The 16,737-nt window shown below is 40.7% G+C and overlaps 2 protein-coding genes across 3 annotated transcripts in view; both read left to right on the forward strand.

The window, feature by feature from the left end:
* Positions 1-33: 33 nt before the first annotated feature.
* Positions 34-9,116, forward strand: ccdc157 (coiled-coil domain containing 157; the record flags this gene model as incomplete). 2 transcript variants are annotated; one of them, XM_079637552.1, is made up of 9 exons in its annotated part: positions 34-281; positions 622-784; positions 954-1,406; positions 1,808-2,012; positions 2,110-2,187; positions 4,651-4,823; positions 4,987-5,163; positions 5,256-5,418; positions 8,137-9,116. In XM_079637552.1, 9 exons carry the CDS (start codon positions 34-36, stop codon positions 8,487-8,489), a joined length of 2,013 nt encoding a protein of 670 aa, XP_079493678.1. In that variant the 3' UTR covers positions 8,490-9,116. The 2 variants fall into 2 exon arrangements, with proteins under 2 accessions (XP_079493678.1, XP_079493679.1); XM_079637553.1 differs by having other exon boundaries at positions 8,143-8,602.
* The window catches only part of LOC307011646 (uncharacterized protein), a 25,717-nt gene continuing 18,012 nt past the window's right edge, over positions 9,033-16,737 (forward strand). Inside the window, exons 1-6 of the mRNA XM_079637554.1 lie at positions 9,033-9,221; positions 9,975-10,136; positions 10,660-10,716; positions 13,547-13,687; positions 13,776-13,825; positions 15,734-15,801. Coding sequence (XP_079493680.1) covers positions 10,010-10,136; positions 10,660-10,716; positions 13,547-13,687; positions 13,776-13,825; positions 15,734-15,801 — 443 coding nt within the window. The 5' untranslated portion in view covers positions 9,033-9,221; positions 9,975-10,009. The remainder of the gene's footprint in view (positions 9,222-9,974; positions 10,137-10,659; positions 10,717-13,546; positions 13,688-13,775; positions 13,826-15,733; positions 15,802-16,737) is intronic.

Consider the following 16,737-nt stretch of genomic DNA (forward strand, 5'->3'; position numbering starts at 1 on the left):
GAAAAAAACCCGCATATTTCGGCCTGTTAAACAATGACTCATCTGTTAGGCCGTCAGGACTGCATCGACAGTCTTCGGAGAGATCTTATTGATTTACAGGGAGCGGTGCTGGATGTTTTTTCTAAGACTGGACCCATCCGTTTCCCATCATGGAAGTTTCCCGATAAACTGTCATGTAATCTGGATTTGGTCAGTCTTTTAGAAGAATATGATTATGTGGATGGTGAGGAGGAATTCAGTCAGCACTCCCACATAGTCCTGCTAGAGTTGCTGATGGACAGGTAACTTAATTAGTCAACTTGTGGATTGTGTAAATTGTGTATAGTTTTTTTCTTTTTTTTTTCTTATGCTGACCTAAGCTACATTTATTTGATCAAAATACAGTAAAAATAGTAACACTATGAAATATTGTTACATTTTAAAATGACTGTTTTCTGTTCATATATTTAGCATAGAATTACATTATTATAATTATTTATTCATGTGACGGAAGCCATTACTCCTTCATTGACTACAGAAATCATTCTAATTAGCTGATTTCGTGCTGCTGCAAAATACATTTTTGGGAACCGTAATTGGGAAAAAAATCTAAATCATTGTGCATTTGTTTGTTTGTCCCAGATTAATGATTCTTCTTCAGAGTTTCAACGTTCATACAGAGCTGTTGCTTGAGAATCCGAGAGCTTTATCATCTGGTCAAAATGAGTCCTCTGTTTCCATCGGTCCTGTGGTCAAACGCTTCTGGAACAACCTACTTCAGCTCAGCAATCCACAAACACAACAGGTAAGAAACCTCTTGATAAAGACAAAACACACACAAAACTTGGTGAAAACCTATCAGCAATGACCCTTGCTTATAAACTAAATCAATAACCCATGTAATCAATTGTATTTCACTTAAACAATCAGTTAATTTGCAACCTAAAAGATTTACTAAAGGTCTCTTCTTTCAGAGCACCAGTGGACAGCAACCTCCATCTCAACGGAGTTCATTCATGACCAGAACAGCAGCAAACACACCTATTAATACGCACAAAACACAGAGCACCTCCATTGCAAGTACCCATAAAACGACCTCAAGTACCCCAGATTCCTCTGCCCACCACAGAAGAGCGTCCGCTGCAGGCTCCTGTGTGTCTCGGTCCCCTCACACTGTGAGCTGTCAGACGGTAGAGTCGGCCCTGGTGCCCTGTGAGGCCTGTGCTTGTGTTCAGGCGGTGATGAAGGAGAGCAGTGATGCTCTAGTGTCTCTGTGCCAGTCTCTGGGTTTGCCTTGCTCCATGCAGGGCTTCCTGGAGGCTGTGGAGGAAACACAGCAGCTGGGCCGCTTGTCTGCGTGTGACATTTCCCAGTGGGCAAGTGAGCAGCGTAAGGATATGAGCCGTGTTGGGAAACATGTTCTGGAGGTGAGGGTCGGAATGGTTTTGTTGGGTTTACAGTTGTGGCTATTCACACTTTTGTCATTTGAGCCTGATTACACTACAATCAAAGGTTTGGAATATTACAATGGTTGTAAAAAAATTTTGAAAGAAGTCTTAGTTTTATGTTCACCTAGACTGTATTTATTTGACCAAACACAGTCATATTGTTAAATATTATACAAATTGAAAAGAGCTGTTTTCTTTTTAAATATATGATGGTAAAGCTGAATTTTCAGCATCATTACTCCAGTCTTCAGTGTCACATGATCCTTCTGAAATCATTCTAATATGCTGATTTGGTGCTCAATTATTATTATTTCAAGTGAAAAATCCGATTTATTCCAAACTTTTGACCGATTTTTTTCTATATTCTTTTTCAATTGGAGGTGAGAGAAACTGTTGAGCCACTGAAAAAGAAGCTGAAAGAGACAGAGATGGAGCGAGAGAAGCTGAGAAAACAGCTATCAGAGACGGTCAGAAGAGAGAAGGAGGAGAGGAGGAAGATGGAGGAGGAGTGTGAGCGCAGGATGCAGGAGGTGAAGGTCAAGGGAGAGGAAGCAGTAAGGAGGCTAAAGGAGGAGTTAAAGAGAGGTGAGAGGTTTTTTTAAGACCCTTAACTCACATCTAAAACGTATTACCGTGTTTAAAGTTTAATGCAGTTCATGTTAACAATCATTTTCTTTCACAGGTGTGACGTTATTAGAGGACAAAAATTCTGAACTCACAGCAGAACTGAATTTGCAGACAGAAGCAAAACAAAGTCTTGGTAAGCAGGACATCATTATAAAACTACTGGCCAGCTGTTTCTACTACCACTACTGTCCACAAAAATGGAACTGTAATAAAGTCCTTAAAAATATTTACTTTTCTTTTTTTTCCCTTTATTTTGGAGCTGTACAAAATGATCAATACAGATTATGTTTCTCATAACTATTAGTAAATATATGGAATAGTACAAGTATTTGTACTTTGATGTTAAGGACCCCCTTCTTAAAATGCAATGACAACTATTTAATATATATTTATTTATTTTTATATATACTACTGTATATATATACACTCACCGGCCACTTTATTAGGTACAACGCAAATATCTAATTAGCAATCACATGGCAGCAAATCAATGCATTCAGGGGCCGTTTACATGACAACGTTTTCACCTAAAACTTTTTATGCATTTTTGGCCGTTCATTTACACAACAGTAGGGTTTTGGGGCTTTTGAAAATGTTGCATTGGCATGTTACGTGTTCAGTCTAATGTCTAACAGCATCAGAATGGGCAAGAAATCTGATTTAAATGACTTTGAACGTGGCACTGTTGTTGGTGGAGTATTTCAGAAACTGCTTTTTTACACACAAGCATCTCTGGTTTACAGAGAATGGTCTGAAAAAGATAAAAGCAGCAGTACTGTGGGCAAAAATGCCTTGTTGATGCCAGAGGTCAGAGGAGAATGGCCAGACTGGTTTGAGTTGATAGAAAGAAAACAGTAACTCAAATAACCACTTGTTACAACCGAGGTCTGCAGAAAAGCACCTCTGAACGCACAACACGTCAAACCTTGAGTCAGATGTACCTTGTAGTCCTTGTAGTCAGAGGAAGAACACCCGGGTGACACTCCTGAAACTGAAGCTGCAATATGCACGGGCTCACCAAAATTGGACAATAGAGGATCTCGATTTCTGCTGCAACATTCAGATGGTAGGGTCAAAATTTAGCATAAAAAAAACGTGAAAGCATGGATCTACAGTATCTGCCTTGTTTCAGCAGTTAAGGATGCTGGTGGTGTAATGTTGTGAGGGATATTTTCTCAGCACACTTAGTACCAATTGAGCATCATTTAAACGCCACAGGCAACCTGAGAATTGTTGCTGACCATGTCCATCCCTTTATGACCACAGTGTTCCCATCTTCTGATGGCTACATCCAGCAGGATGACACACCATGTCACAAAGCTCAAATCATCTCAAACTAGTTTATTGAACATGTCAATGAGTTCACTAAACTCAAACGGCCTCCACAGTCACTAGATCTCAAGCCAATAGAGCAGGACATTTGCATCATGGATGTGCAGCCGGCAGATCTGCAGCAAGTGTGTGATGTTATCATGTCAATATGGACTAAAATCTCTAAGGAACCACCAGCACTTTGTTGAATCTGTGCCATGAAGAAATAAGGCAGTTCTGAAGGCAAAGCGGGTTCCAGCATTAAATAATTGGCATTTATATCATCATTAAATTACTGGGGTGGAAAAGAAACAGTGATGTTAGATGTATAAACCTGATGAAGAATTTTTTTTATTTAATTAAAATGATTTGCACTATTTAAAATAAATATGTTTATTTACATATAGGGGCTATAGTGCCTTACAACTCAGTGAGTAAGGAGGAACTTAATACAAACTGTCATTGAAAATATGTACAGTATATCATAAGGAAGGATAGATGACCTATAACAAATATGTATATTTGTTACAAAGAAAAGGCAGATTTGGTCTTTTAACTATTTCACACTGTATTAAAACTATGACTGTCAATACAATAATCGTGATTAATCTCGAAAATAATAAAACATCTAATTGTGACCCTGGACCACAAAACCAGTCATAAGGATCAATTTTTTTAAATTGAGATGTATACATCATCTGAAAGCTGAATAAATAAGCTTTCCATTGATGTATGGTTTGTTAGGATAGGACAGTATTTGACCGACATACAATTATTTGAATATCTGGAATCTGAGGGTGCAAAAAATCGAAACATTGAGAAAATAGCTTTTAAAGTTGTCCATTTATGTTCGCGATTGTGCTGCATTCACTCACAAAAATATTTTTGTATATATATTTACAGTAGGAAATTTACAAAATATCTTCACGGATCATGATCTTTACTTAATATCCTAATGATTTTTGGCACAAAAGTCAATAATTTGGACCCATATAATGTATTGTTGGCTATTGCCACAAATATACCTGTGCGACTTATGACTAGTTTTGTGATCCAGGGTCACAATTCTATAAATTAGTTAAAAAATATTGTGTTAAACAATTTTATTTTCTTGTTCTTGACAGCCCTAATACATACTTTACATTATTGTAGAATTTTCTCTCAATTTTTATGAGGTTTATACTTTGTGGCCTCTGAGGGTCCCTCAACCCCAGTTTGAAAAACCCAGAATCCTACAAGATTGGTTTTGGGATGATATAAGGAATGGGTTACTTTTTTTCTGTAGAATGTGAGAGGGCTGCACTACAGGAGCAAGTTCATCATCTGCATAATTCACTGGAGACCATGTTAAAAGAGGTGGAGGAGAGCAGGACAAACCTGGAGAAGGAGCTCAGAAGTACACAGACACTGTTAGACAAAGAAAGCGCCAAAAACCACAGTGTGCAACGCCAGCATGAGGTGTGTCAGTGTGATTACTGTGATAAATATCATAATATTAAAATTAACAAGAACAACTTTAACAATGTTACTCCCATAACATGATATTCAGTGAGGAAAACAGTGTTGAGCTGGACTTGGTTTCATCTAATTCGATCATGAAACATGGTCATTGTGTGCACAGGCTCTTCAGGTGAAGCAGACAGCTCTGCGGAAGCATCTGGATGTGCTGGTTCAGCAGACTGAGGATCTACATAACAGTCTGGAAGAATGTGAGGATGAAAAAGCTGATCTCGCCAACAAACTCGCAGAGATCGTACAAGAAAGAGACACGCTTCAGGAGCAACTCGCACAGCAGCAGGTGAACATCTAAAGTCCAAAATATTTGGTGACTGAATCATCCTGATTACATTAGGTCACACCAATTAAATATGAGAGTTTCTTTCTCTGCAGTCCCGGTGTAGTTCACTGTGTATTGAGAAGCAAAGGCAGCAGACACAAATGACAGAACTGGAGGAGAGAATGTCTCGTCTGAAGGAGACGCTGGAAGAAGCTGCTCAGAGAGAGCGGATACTGGTGGCCTTCCCTGAGCTGAATCCACAAGCAGCACCACAGAGTGAGTGAACTGCACACTCCGGCCTCTTAGAGTTGGCATGAAACACAACTTGCAATAGTCTTTTCTTTCCTATTGTGACGTATATCCGAGTGAAACGGCTTCTCGAACAAGAAAAAATGTGGGGCAGGACTTGATTGGATCGTTGTGGTTTGCTATTGCTTTGAGTGACAGGTTGTCCCGCCCTCATGCTGGTAAACACATCATCAGAGAAGAGAAGAGATGTCACTGCAGGTGGAAGGGAAGTTTTTTTGATTAAAGATTACATGGGCACATGAATTTAAAATACTGCAATATTCCATAAAAAACAAGAATTGTCCATTTTGATTTTATGGTGACTAACCAGAGACAATTTCTTATTCCGGACCAGAATTTATTCAGAAGGCAGTGGATATTTTTTTTACATATAATCAATGTAAACATTTACAGTGAGAGCAAGTAGTGGTAGATACATTTATATTTACGTTTAATTATTTAACAGTTATTTAACAATTATTAAATTATTTTATCCAAAGCGACTTACAAATTAGTTTTTTAAATATGTATTAATAGCATTATTAATGGTATTAATAGCAAAAATAGCATGTTTACACTAGCAAATTGTGCTAGATGCTACTTACACAAAGTGTAACTACAAGTACTATGCTATTTGTACTAAAGGTCAAATATCTGAACAGAGTGTGATCAGTGTGGTCAATAGAGCAAGTGAAAATAGCCAATAGTGCAAGTAGACACAGCCCTTTTTTTAAATAACAGAATGAAATGCTTAAGTCCATTTTCCTGCAATTAAGTTTACCGGGTTCCTGGAAGTAAATATTTAATCGATTTTCTCCATAGGGAATTATTTATGATAACTTATTACAATTAAAGAACGAAATCTTCATTAATCAGAGAAATGCAACAAGTACATTGTGGCAATAGAACCGCTATAGAACTCCCATTCACTGCAAATGATGTAACAGAGTTTGTCTCCTTGCGTTCTCAATATTTGTGTGTGTGTGTTTACCTGCATTCCCTATGTTATGGGGATCAAATGTCCCCACAAGGATAGCACTACCAGTAAATTTTGACTTTATGGGGACACTTTTTTTGGTCTTCATGAGGAAAACAGCTTATAAATCATACTAAATTAAGAGTTCTGAAAATCTAGAAATGCACACAGTTTTCTGTGATGTTTAGGGGTAGGGTTGGTGTAGGGGGAATCATTATTTATGATCATAATTCCCCATGGAAACCGTGTGTGTGTGTGTGTGTGTGTGTGTGTGTGTGTGTGTGTGTGTGTGTGTGTGTGTGTGTGTGTGTGTGTGTGTGTGTGTGTGTGTGTGTGTGTGTGTCAACAGCTATAATCAAAATAGTTCCGACGTTTATGAGTTTATGCACAGCTGCACTACTTCCTGAACTTTAGCCAGCTCCTTTGTTTCCTGTCTGCCATTATTGGACAAACTGATTAATCCAGGTGTGTCTGATTATTGTTGTTGGTCAGGCACACCTGGATTAATCAGTTTGTCCAATAATGGCAGACAGGAATCAAAGGAGCTGGCTAAAGTTCAGGTAGTAGTGCAGCTGTGCATAAAGTCCATTGAACACAATTTATCTTTGACGGTATGGTTCCTTATGGGGGTTCTTGCTCCATAATTAATGACATACGTAGCTTTAGCATTAGCCCCCATATGAAACCATCAGTTTGAGTGATGTACAGATGATTAAGACAGTTGAGTAATGTCTTTAAGCCATGGTCTAACATGTAGACGTAGCAGTGAGGTCCGGGACGTCTATGCTGTAGCTTGCTATGAGGAAGGGTGTGTCTCTCACGATGATGTCCGTGACTAGGACTTGGAAAACTTGATAATCTGAAACAAAGAAGACAACAGCCAGAAGGTGCACGGAAATATGCCTGATACTTATAGTGGTGAGGTTGAGAGGGTTGCGAGCAGTTTAAGCATATTTCCCGGGCAGAAGTGCCGTATATATATATATATATATATATATATATATATATATATATCCTTCCAGTCTAATAGGAGAACGGTAGTAGCTGGAGGGATTTGACAGCTGACCGCGTCCGTGGCCTATCTGAACTGACGCTGTGCTCGATTTAAAGCCATTAATTGCACTATCTTGTTACTTTGTCTTTTTGTAAGGTTGTGACTCACCTCGTAGCTGATTGGTTTGGTTCATGGCTTAAAATAAATACCTATGGGCGAAATTAATGGGAAAAATTCCAGAACCAAGGCTGGTAAAAGAGTGGGTGCTGCTACTGTAGTGCTACTGAATCTATGGCACAAAACATACACTGTGAGGCCTGATTCAGAAAGAAAAGAAGAACTCTTATGAGCCATTTGTTTAGTGAATCATGAACCATGCACCATTGTGCCCCAATTCCCCAAAGAAAGACTCCAGTTAGTCGGCTATTTTTAGTGAATCAAAACAGTAGTAATTAATGTAGTCTGATTCGTGAATGCATTACAACACTTATAGCTTACATTATTAAAACATAGTTTACAACTTGCGTTTGTTTAGGCCTATGCAGGTTTGTCAGAAGTATTTTATAAAAATGAAAGAATGAATGAAATATGTTACCACATTTTAATATTGTTATTTGATACATAATTAAGGCCAATTATTAGATCACATTTATGTTTCCTCTCTTTAAAGACTGTTTCACCTTTTGAAAGTCTGTGATTCCCACCCCGTATACAACCGGTTCTCTGTGTGTCACAGCTACAGGTGATGTGATGTGTGATATGGAGCAGCAGCTGAAGGCAAACTCAGTGAGGATCAGGGTTCTGCAGACGGAGAACGTCTCCCTGAGCAACAGTCTAGACAGACTGAAGGACAGAGAGGAAAAACAAAGATCTTCAGACTCTGGGATAGTAGAGATGGACAGGAGCAGAGAAGCTGCAGCGATGGGACCCTTGGAGAGCTCTAGCAACTCCTCTCCCACCTCCTCTTCATCCATTCTTCATCATCAGACTCTCTGCCTCTCTCCCCATCAAGATGTGGAAGAAAGATACATGCACATTCGCCAGGCTGCTCGCATCCGGTCTGCAGGCACACGCCGCAGGAGGAAGTGATGTCACTTAATAGACTGAGACTGGTCTGGAGACATATTAATGTGACTTTTGAGTTGTTCATTTGTATGACATTGAAATTACAATGGACATTTGGTATTTTATGAATGTTACACAATGAACAACAAGCAATGCATGTTGTATGAACTGGATCTTCAAATGCTCTTCAGCAACTGGGTGGGAAAAATATAGTTGTTGGTTAATATTTCAACCCAAAAAGATGCTAAAAGATTCTGGCTGACTTTATCAAAATGAAATTATTTAGGTTTTGTCAGTATCACCACTGTTGGTGAACACACACACACACACACACACACACACGGGTTCCCTCTGCAAAAAAAGGAACCTGAAAATTGTTAAAATGAATTCCTTCTAGTAATGCCCTTCTGCTCATATTTGCCTCTTTTCTTTAAAAAACACATTATGGTCACCGCGTACTACTAAAAGATAAATATTGATAAAACGAAAGTAAAAATCCTCCTGCCCGCTTGCGTCATATTTTCCGTAGGCTAGTGTGATTGGCTCGCTCGATTTGAATCTAACTGTTAGAAACATTATCAATGTAGATAAGAGGAGGGGAAGGGCTGGATATGGTATTATTTGTGTAAATCTAAGTATATCATTTTTTCACATCATGGCCATTATGTTGGTAGATTTATAAGACATGCAAAATTGGAAGACATTTGAGGTATTTTTTTTGTAACCAGCCCAGACGTGAATAAAGCCGTTTCTGAGGTAAATGCTTTTGGATGGAGGAAGCGCGTGTGTGCAACAGCATAAGTGTGGATTTCTTTATTATTTTAAAGCTCTTTTGTTTTGTATTGATTTATTAATTGGCTTCAGTTTATAGTGAATGGACATTGAATCTGGAATAAAGTTGATGAGTATTGTATAGCCTACTCTTTTGAATATCAAATATTCTGCGCGAAACGTGAACCTACATTTCTACCACATTGAACAAACTGAACATTGGCTGTTTTACTAGATTTAAATGTATGTGATCTTCTACAAATGTTGTAAAACTTGACTATGTTTGATTATGCACGGACTTTGTGCTAGGCTGTGCCTGATTTTCTAAAACGATTATCACTAGTAGGCTAATAAACAGAAAGTTATTTTAAAGAATCCATTTTCTACACATTGCAGCAACGACAAAACAGCACTATACTAACTTACCTGTCTAATTATTATTTCTGTATGTGTTATATATTAGCCTACCTATGTTTCTGTAGCTGTATACCGTCATGTATCTGCTCAAAATATTGCATTATCATGCACAGGCATATGACCCAGTTAGCTATCAGTTGAGATTTACACATTGTTTTAGTTTTAAGGTATAATTTTTAAATAGCCAGATATTTGCATACACAGCATCATAGTGGATTTTCTTTCTCCTTGGTGAGATCATTACGACATTATTATAGAGATTTATTAAGCATGTTTAATTTATTAATTATGGGTTTTGTAATATTTTCTTGGTCCTATCAGGTCTGCTGAATATGTAGACTCAGTGCTCCTCGCTCATGAAGTCAGCATTCTCTTTGAGGAGGATCTATCAAAGAGTCAAAGTCCATCAGATTAAAATGAAGAGAAATTCTGTTAAAAGATCTAAAACCAAACAATCATCAGCAACAAGAAAAATTTCCAAAGGTAAGTTCAATTTAGGTATTAGGCTACCTATTTAAACACTAAAACAGCACAAAGACTACAAGGCTGCCATCACACATTAATATGTGTTAAACTGAGTAGTTATCTGTTCATAGCACTGCTGTTCCTGAAGCAAAGGAGTACATTTTTATTTCTTACTGCGAGTTTCCTAGATGCCGATTAAAGGCTTATCAAGCTGCGGTCACATTTACAATTGCTCTGCAAAATTTCACAAGCAAAATCCAGTGCCATTCAATGGGAATCCACGAGATCTGGAATTTCTTGTACAAAATTGCTGCATTAACCAACAGAAAGCTGCTTGTTGCTTGCTAGTTTGAAAGTGACTTCTGTGTGAGCGGTGATTTATGGATTGCTATACTATTGACAATATACTTTTTTCACCTCCAAAACTGAAATGTGTGCATACTGCATATTAAATATCTCATTGAATTCATATTCTTAAAATGTCAAGCTGTTTATAATGTCTCCATCCTCTCTTTGTTTTTCCACATCTCTCCTGTTGAAGCGGACCCAGAATCAGAAAACACACCCCCTTGCCCAAGTCCAGTACAAAATAAATCTGGTAAGAAACACTGTAAAACTGTAAGTTGAATAGGTGTCATTTGGTAGGGTTGGATTTACAGGGAATTGTCATTTTAGTTTTCAACTTTATTAATTAATTTAACATAAAACTCAATCATGGGTCAAGTATACAGCATTATCATTATGCTAACCATCAGTTCCCTTTCGAGGGAACTCGAACTGTGTCGGTGACGACACTATGGGAACGCCCTTCAGCGTAGCACGTCTGAATTCATGAATAAAACTAATCCAATCCTATTGGCGTTGCGTGTGACGGCATATACGTATTTGTACAAAGGCACGCCGGCACACAGCAGAGTTAGCTTTTTGCTATTCAGCAAGCGCTCTGAGTGTGTGAAAACAGTTTGTCCTATTTGGTGTTGTTTGTCTGTTAAATATATATATATATATATATATATATATATATATATATATCCATCATGGCAAGCGAGCAGTTCAAGAAGTGTGTATTCCCCTGCCCTCGTTACATTACGGCTGGGGACACACACGAGATGTGTGTGTCTTGTATGGGAATGCAGCACGCCCAGGCAGCCCTCGAGGGGGCTGCTTGCGGCCACTGCGAGTCTCTATCAGTAAGAGTGCTGCGTTCCCGCCTGGCTTTGTTTTCCAAAGACTTGCAGAGGGGATCGGGACTGCCGAGGCACTTTCCCGATCCTCATCTGAAAGCTCAGATTCCCCTATCCCCCGTTCGGGAGCCCGCCACGCGGCTTCTCCCGTTCAGAATGTAGACCCGGTGCTGCAGCTGTCTGATTCCGAGGAATTAGACGTGCTCAGCATCGCGGAGGGGGATCTAGAAGAGGCACACCACACTACCCAGACTGCGCCCAATTATGATGAGCTCCTGGAGGTTGTAACGTGGGCTGTGGCCAAACTAAATATTAGTATTAGACAGCCTCCACGCCGGTCTCTATCGTTCTTCCCGGATTTACACAAATCCTGGAACAGGCCCTTCTCAGCGCGCCTATCTGTTGGTTTGTCACGTTAGATCTAAAGGACGCATACTTTCACGTCTCCATCCTTCCATCTCACAGGGGGTTCCTGAGGTTCACTTTCGGGGGCGAAGCATACCAATATCGCGTTCTTCCATTCGGCCTAGCACTCTCCCCTCGCACATTCACCAAGTGCATGTATGCTTTTCCCCCGATCGCTCTGCTCCCGGGAGTTCTGGAAAGGGTCCGTCGAGATGGGGTCAGCTTAATATTAGTAGCCCCGTTGTGGCCGGCCCGAGTATTGTTCTCGGACATCATATCACTCCTGGCAGGCCCGCCATGACAGATCCCTCTGAAGAGGAACCTGCTGTCCCAGGCAGGGGGCTTAGTTCTCCACTCTCGGCCCGAGCTGTGGAGACTGTGGGTCTGGCCTCTGAGGGGGCACAGTACCTAGAAGCCAGCCTATCAGCGGGAGTGGTTGAGACTATACTCAGTTCCAGAGCTCCCTCCACGAGGAAATTGTACGGCCTGAAGTGGAATGTATTTTCCATTTGGTGCAGAGAGCGTGAATTGGACCCAGTTAACTGCCCGGTCACTTCAGTCCTGGAGTTTCTCCAAGACCGCTTCTCTGCTGGGCTTACCCCGTCTACACTGAAGGTGTATGTAGCTGCCATTGCGGCTTTCCACAGCTCCTCTGAGTGATGGGCCTCTGGGAAGGCATCAGCTGGTCGTACGCTTCCTCCGTGGGGCCTGGAGGATGAGACCTGTCACTCGCACCAGGGTTCCCACCTGGGACCTGGCAGTGGTCCTCGAAGGGTTGATTGAGGCTACCTTCAAACCCCTGGAGTCGGCCGAGGCCAAGAACCTGACTCTCAAGATGGCCTTTCTTCTTGCCATCACCTCTCTTAAGAGGGTAGGAGATCTCCAGGCTCTCTCGGTATCTCCACAGTGCCTGGAGTTTGCTCCTGGGAGAGTCAAGGCCATCCTGCACCCCAGTTTGGGCTACGTCCCTAAGGTGCCGGCCGTTATGGCGAGGTCTACGGTTCTGCAGGCGTTTCATCCCCCACCTCATGTGACGGCAGAAGATGGAAGACTTCATCTGCTCTTCCCTGTCAGAGCACTGAGCATTTACGTTCAGAGGTCTTCACAGTGGATGAAGGCGGACCATTTGCTGGTGTGCTTCGGGTTCCCCAAGAAAGGGCTCCCTGCCTCTAAACAAACCATCAGCAACTGGATCGTTCAGACTATTTCCCTGGCATATCAGGTGCGCAATTTGCCTTCACCTATGGCCATGAGGGCTCACTCTACTAGAGGCATGACGTCATCCAAACCCCTTGTTTCAGGGGCACCTATCCATGATATATGTGAGGTGGCTGGCTGGGCCACTCCGCACACATTCATGAGATTCTACAGTCTGGACCTTCCCTCTACACCCGGCGCATGAGTGCTCTCGTCCTAGTTGTGGTTTCGTTGTGGCATAGTGGGTATCTCGTTCCATAGTGTCGTCACCGACGCAGTTCGAGTTCCCTCGAAAGGGAACGTCTCGGGTTACGACTGTAACGCTTGTTCCCTGAGAAAGCGTCGGTTCCCCACGCCTCACCCCGCCTGGAGCGACTTGCTTCATAGCAACGCTAACTCTGCTGTGTGCCAGCGTGCCTTTGTACACATCCGTATATGCCGTCACACGCTACGTCATCACGCAATGCCAATAGGATTGGATTAGTTTCATTCATAAATTCAGACGGTCTACTCTGAAGGGCGTTCCCATAGTGTCGTCACTGACACAGTGTCTCGTTCCCTTTCTCAGGGAACAAGTGTTACAGTCGTAACTCGAGACGTTTTTGACGGGTCATTTCTGTTTTTGTTTCTAATTTCTCTCAGCAAGGGACCATGTAAGGACAATTTTAGCTCATACTCCTTCACGTCTGAATGTCACTGCTTCAGCGGATCATGGAAGTCCAGTCAGTGCTCCAACAATTAGCCAGACAAGTGTGAAAGGAAACATAACTATAAATCAAAACTGTACGTTTTTTACCAGCTGTGATTTGTAAAACATACATGATGTATAATTCATATTTCATCTAGTGAAAATAATACTATGACTCTTTAGTTACAACAATGGTCTTGCAGAATCCCTCAGATGATTATCCTTTGGCTGAGGTAAGTGAGATATCTTAAAGTCCCTGTAAAGGCAATTCTAAAAATAAATTCTAAACACATTATAAATGTTAGAAATGTATTGCTAAAACATATTACAAAGACTGTGAACTGTGAAGTACTGAATTGTGGACTTAGACCGTTAAACAGTTTTTCACCATTGCTGTGTTTCGGATTTTTGGGGCGGGGCTAAAACGGTGGCTCGATGACGCACTGGAGTCACTGAGCTCCTGGCCCCGCCCCTACTTGATAACGCACTGGAGCCACTGACGCTGGCCCCTCCCCTAACAATAGAGCACATTCACATCAGTTCACAAACACACTAAATCGTGAGTTAATAGGCTTGTTTGAGATGAGCAAATTTTGCACAGAACCGATCACCAGTGATCAGCGCGAGATGCATGCCGGTTTGAAAAGTGTCCGAGTACGGTCCGCCTGGCTCTGATGTCATGCTGATGTATGTCAAAAACCTCTCGCGATCGCAAGGCGCACGTGTCGGATTCTGCAGTTGCACGCAGTTGCTCTCGACCGACTGTGCTGATCAAAAGCACGATGGGAAACGACTTGCTGACGACACAGCTTAATCCTCATTGGTTTAAACAACCGTGATGTATTGTTCTTTTTTTAAATGTTTGAATTTAAAACTCTGATTTCGTGTTTTTATGTGTATAAATTATGTGTGAGTATTCCCAAACTCTCTGACAGTGCGATCTCCATGGATTATGTGATAATGTAATTTTTATCAAAAATAGCTATATATATATAAAAACACATGTACTGTATTAAAGAAAAAAATTATTGATAAACACGTAGGAATGGGATTAAATAACAAGTGCTTTGGGTGTCTTGTTCATTATATTTATTTTCATATAAAAGCAACAGAACTTAAATTACATCCAGTTTATTAGCAACACTGTGCACGAGCGTGAATCCCGTGATATCCATCTTTGATCTCACAGGTGTCAGATCCACTGTGAGAAGAGAAAACTGTCCGGCCTGCCTGCACTTTTTTCACTCCTCCACTCACTGCAGCCGGCTACTCTCGCATACATTTCAGGCGAGGCAAGGCGCATCTCAAACAAGCCTACTGTCCGTACTATTAGTTACTACAGTACAGCCTACAGTTTGCTAGCTAGCTATGCCCTCGTCACGTGACGGAAAATACGTACTACCTGGATGCGATCACACAAAACAGATCGGTGTCCTTATTTAAATTTCCGAAAAACGATCACATCAAGAAGAGGTGGATTAATTTTGTGAAGAGCCACCTTGATGGAGAGCTGAAGATCACCACCAAAACCCGTCTCTGTAATGATGATTTTACACGGGATAGATTGATAAACTTTCGTAAGAGACAACTGGGATTCACTGATAATCCGCTGTTACTGGTGAATGGGGCCGAACCGACTGATCTCCCGCCTCGGCTTTCATCCTCCCGTCGCGCCGACAACTGTGCCATCATTGGCAGTGTGTGCCCACCAATGAGTGTAAGTTGCCTTGTGTGCTTATGTTATAATTATAGTAGTAGTAGGTAGGTAGTCGTCCACAGTAACTCCACAGTTGAGTGTGGCGACTGCAGCTTTCCCTCAAGTGGGCGTGGTTTCAGCGCAGCCAGCGGACACGCCCCCAGCGTTTGAGAGCAGAGACTACTGCTCATTTTTTCAAGATATTGATAGCTTATTTTATGTACTCTCCGACTTTTTTTATCATTCCAATTTGGCTGGGTGGCTAATAACACATTTTTCTGTGGTGTGGCAAACTCAGAACACATACTTAATTTTGACTTTACAGGGACTTTAAATATTTTTTTATTGTTAATAATACATTTTTGAAACTTCACCTCAAGAAATTGCATTTGAAAATATTAGTGGCATAAATATAACTACCTTTATTGCTTTCTTTCTGCATTAGGATCACTCAGAAGGGGGGACAAATGATGAATATCAAAATCTTCCTTCACACAACACTGAACAGTATAGGTAACTTGCAAAAAATCAATTACATTTTCAGGTGTTAGTGTCAGTTCCTGTAAAACATGTCTAGTTAAAAGAATTGAATATTACTGATACTGGAATTAAAGGAATAGTTCACTTTTTTTTTAAATTGCTGACAATTTACTCACCCCCATGTCATCCAAGATGTCCATGTCTTTCTTTCTTCAGTCGAAAAGAAATTAAGGTTTTTGAGGTAAACATTCCAGAATTTTTCTCAATATAATGGACTTCAATGTCTGGAAGGTCCAAATGTCGGTCTCAATCATAGGTCTCAATGCAGCTTCAAAGGCTCTACACGATCCCAGTTGAGAAATAAGGGTCTTATCTGGCGAAACGATCGGCCATTTTCTAAAAATAATAATAAATAAAAAAACTTTTTAACCACAAATGCCTGTCTTGTACCATCTCTGAGATGCGCCACGTACTACGTCATCATGTTGGAAAGGTCACGCAAGACATGTTTACAAAGCGAACGGGCAAAGACTAATACACATACCAATAATGATATGCACACGTAAGGACCATTTTAAACAATAAACTGACACAAATATATATAAATATGGGTCATTCAACATACATACATACTTGTAAACACTGGGTCGGTACTTCCAACTACGGCTTGCGTGACCTTTCCAACGTGATGACGTAATACGTCTCAGAGAAAAAAAAGTTATGAAATTAAAAGTTATGAAATTTGGCAGTTGGCACACTGATAGAGGACAGTCTGAACTGTCACCACAACAAATGTGGAATATCTAACTCAATCCCTCTAGCGCCACCAACTGTCCAAAGTTGCACTCATGTTTACGCTTGTAACTTTTGAACCGTAAGGGCTAGAAACAAAATTATTTTATATATTTCTCATATTTCATATAGCAACTCTAGTGCTCTAAACATGACCCATGTTTAGAGCACCGCGTA

This window comes from Phoxinus phoxinus (assembly GCF_949152265.1).
Source record: "Phoxinus phoxinus genome assembly, chromosome: 15".
In the NCBI taxonomy this organism is placed as follows: Eukaryota; Metazoa; Chordata; class Actinopteri; order Cypriniformes; family Leuciscidae; genus Phoxinus; species Phoxinus phoxinus.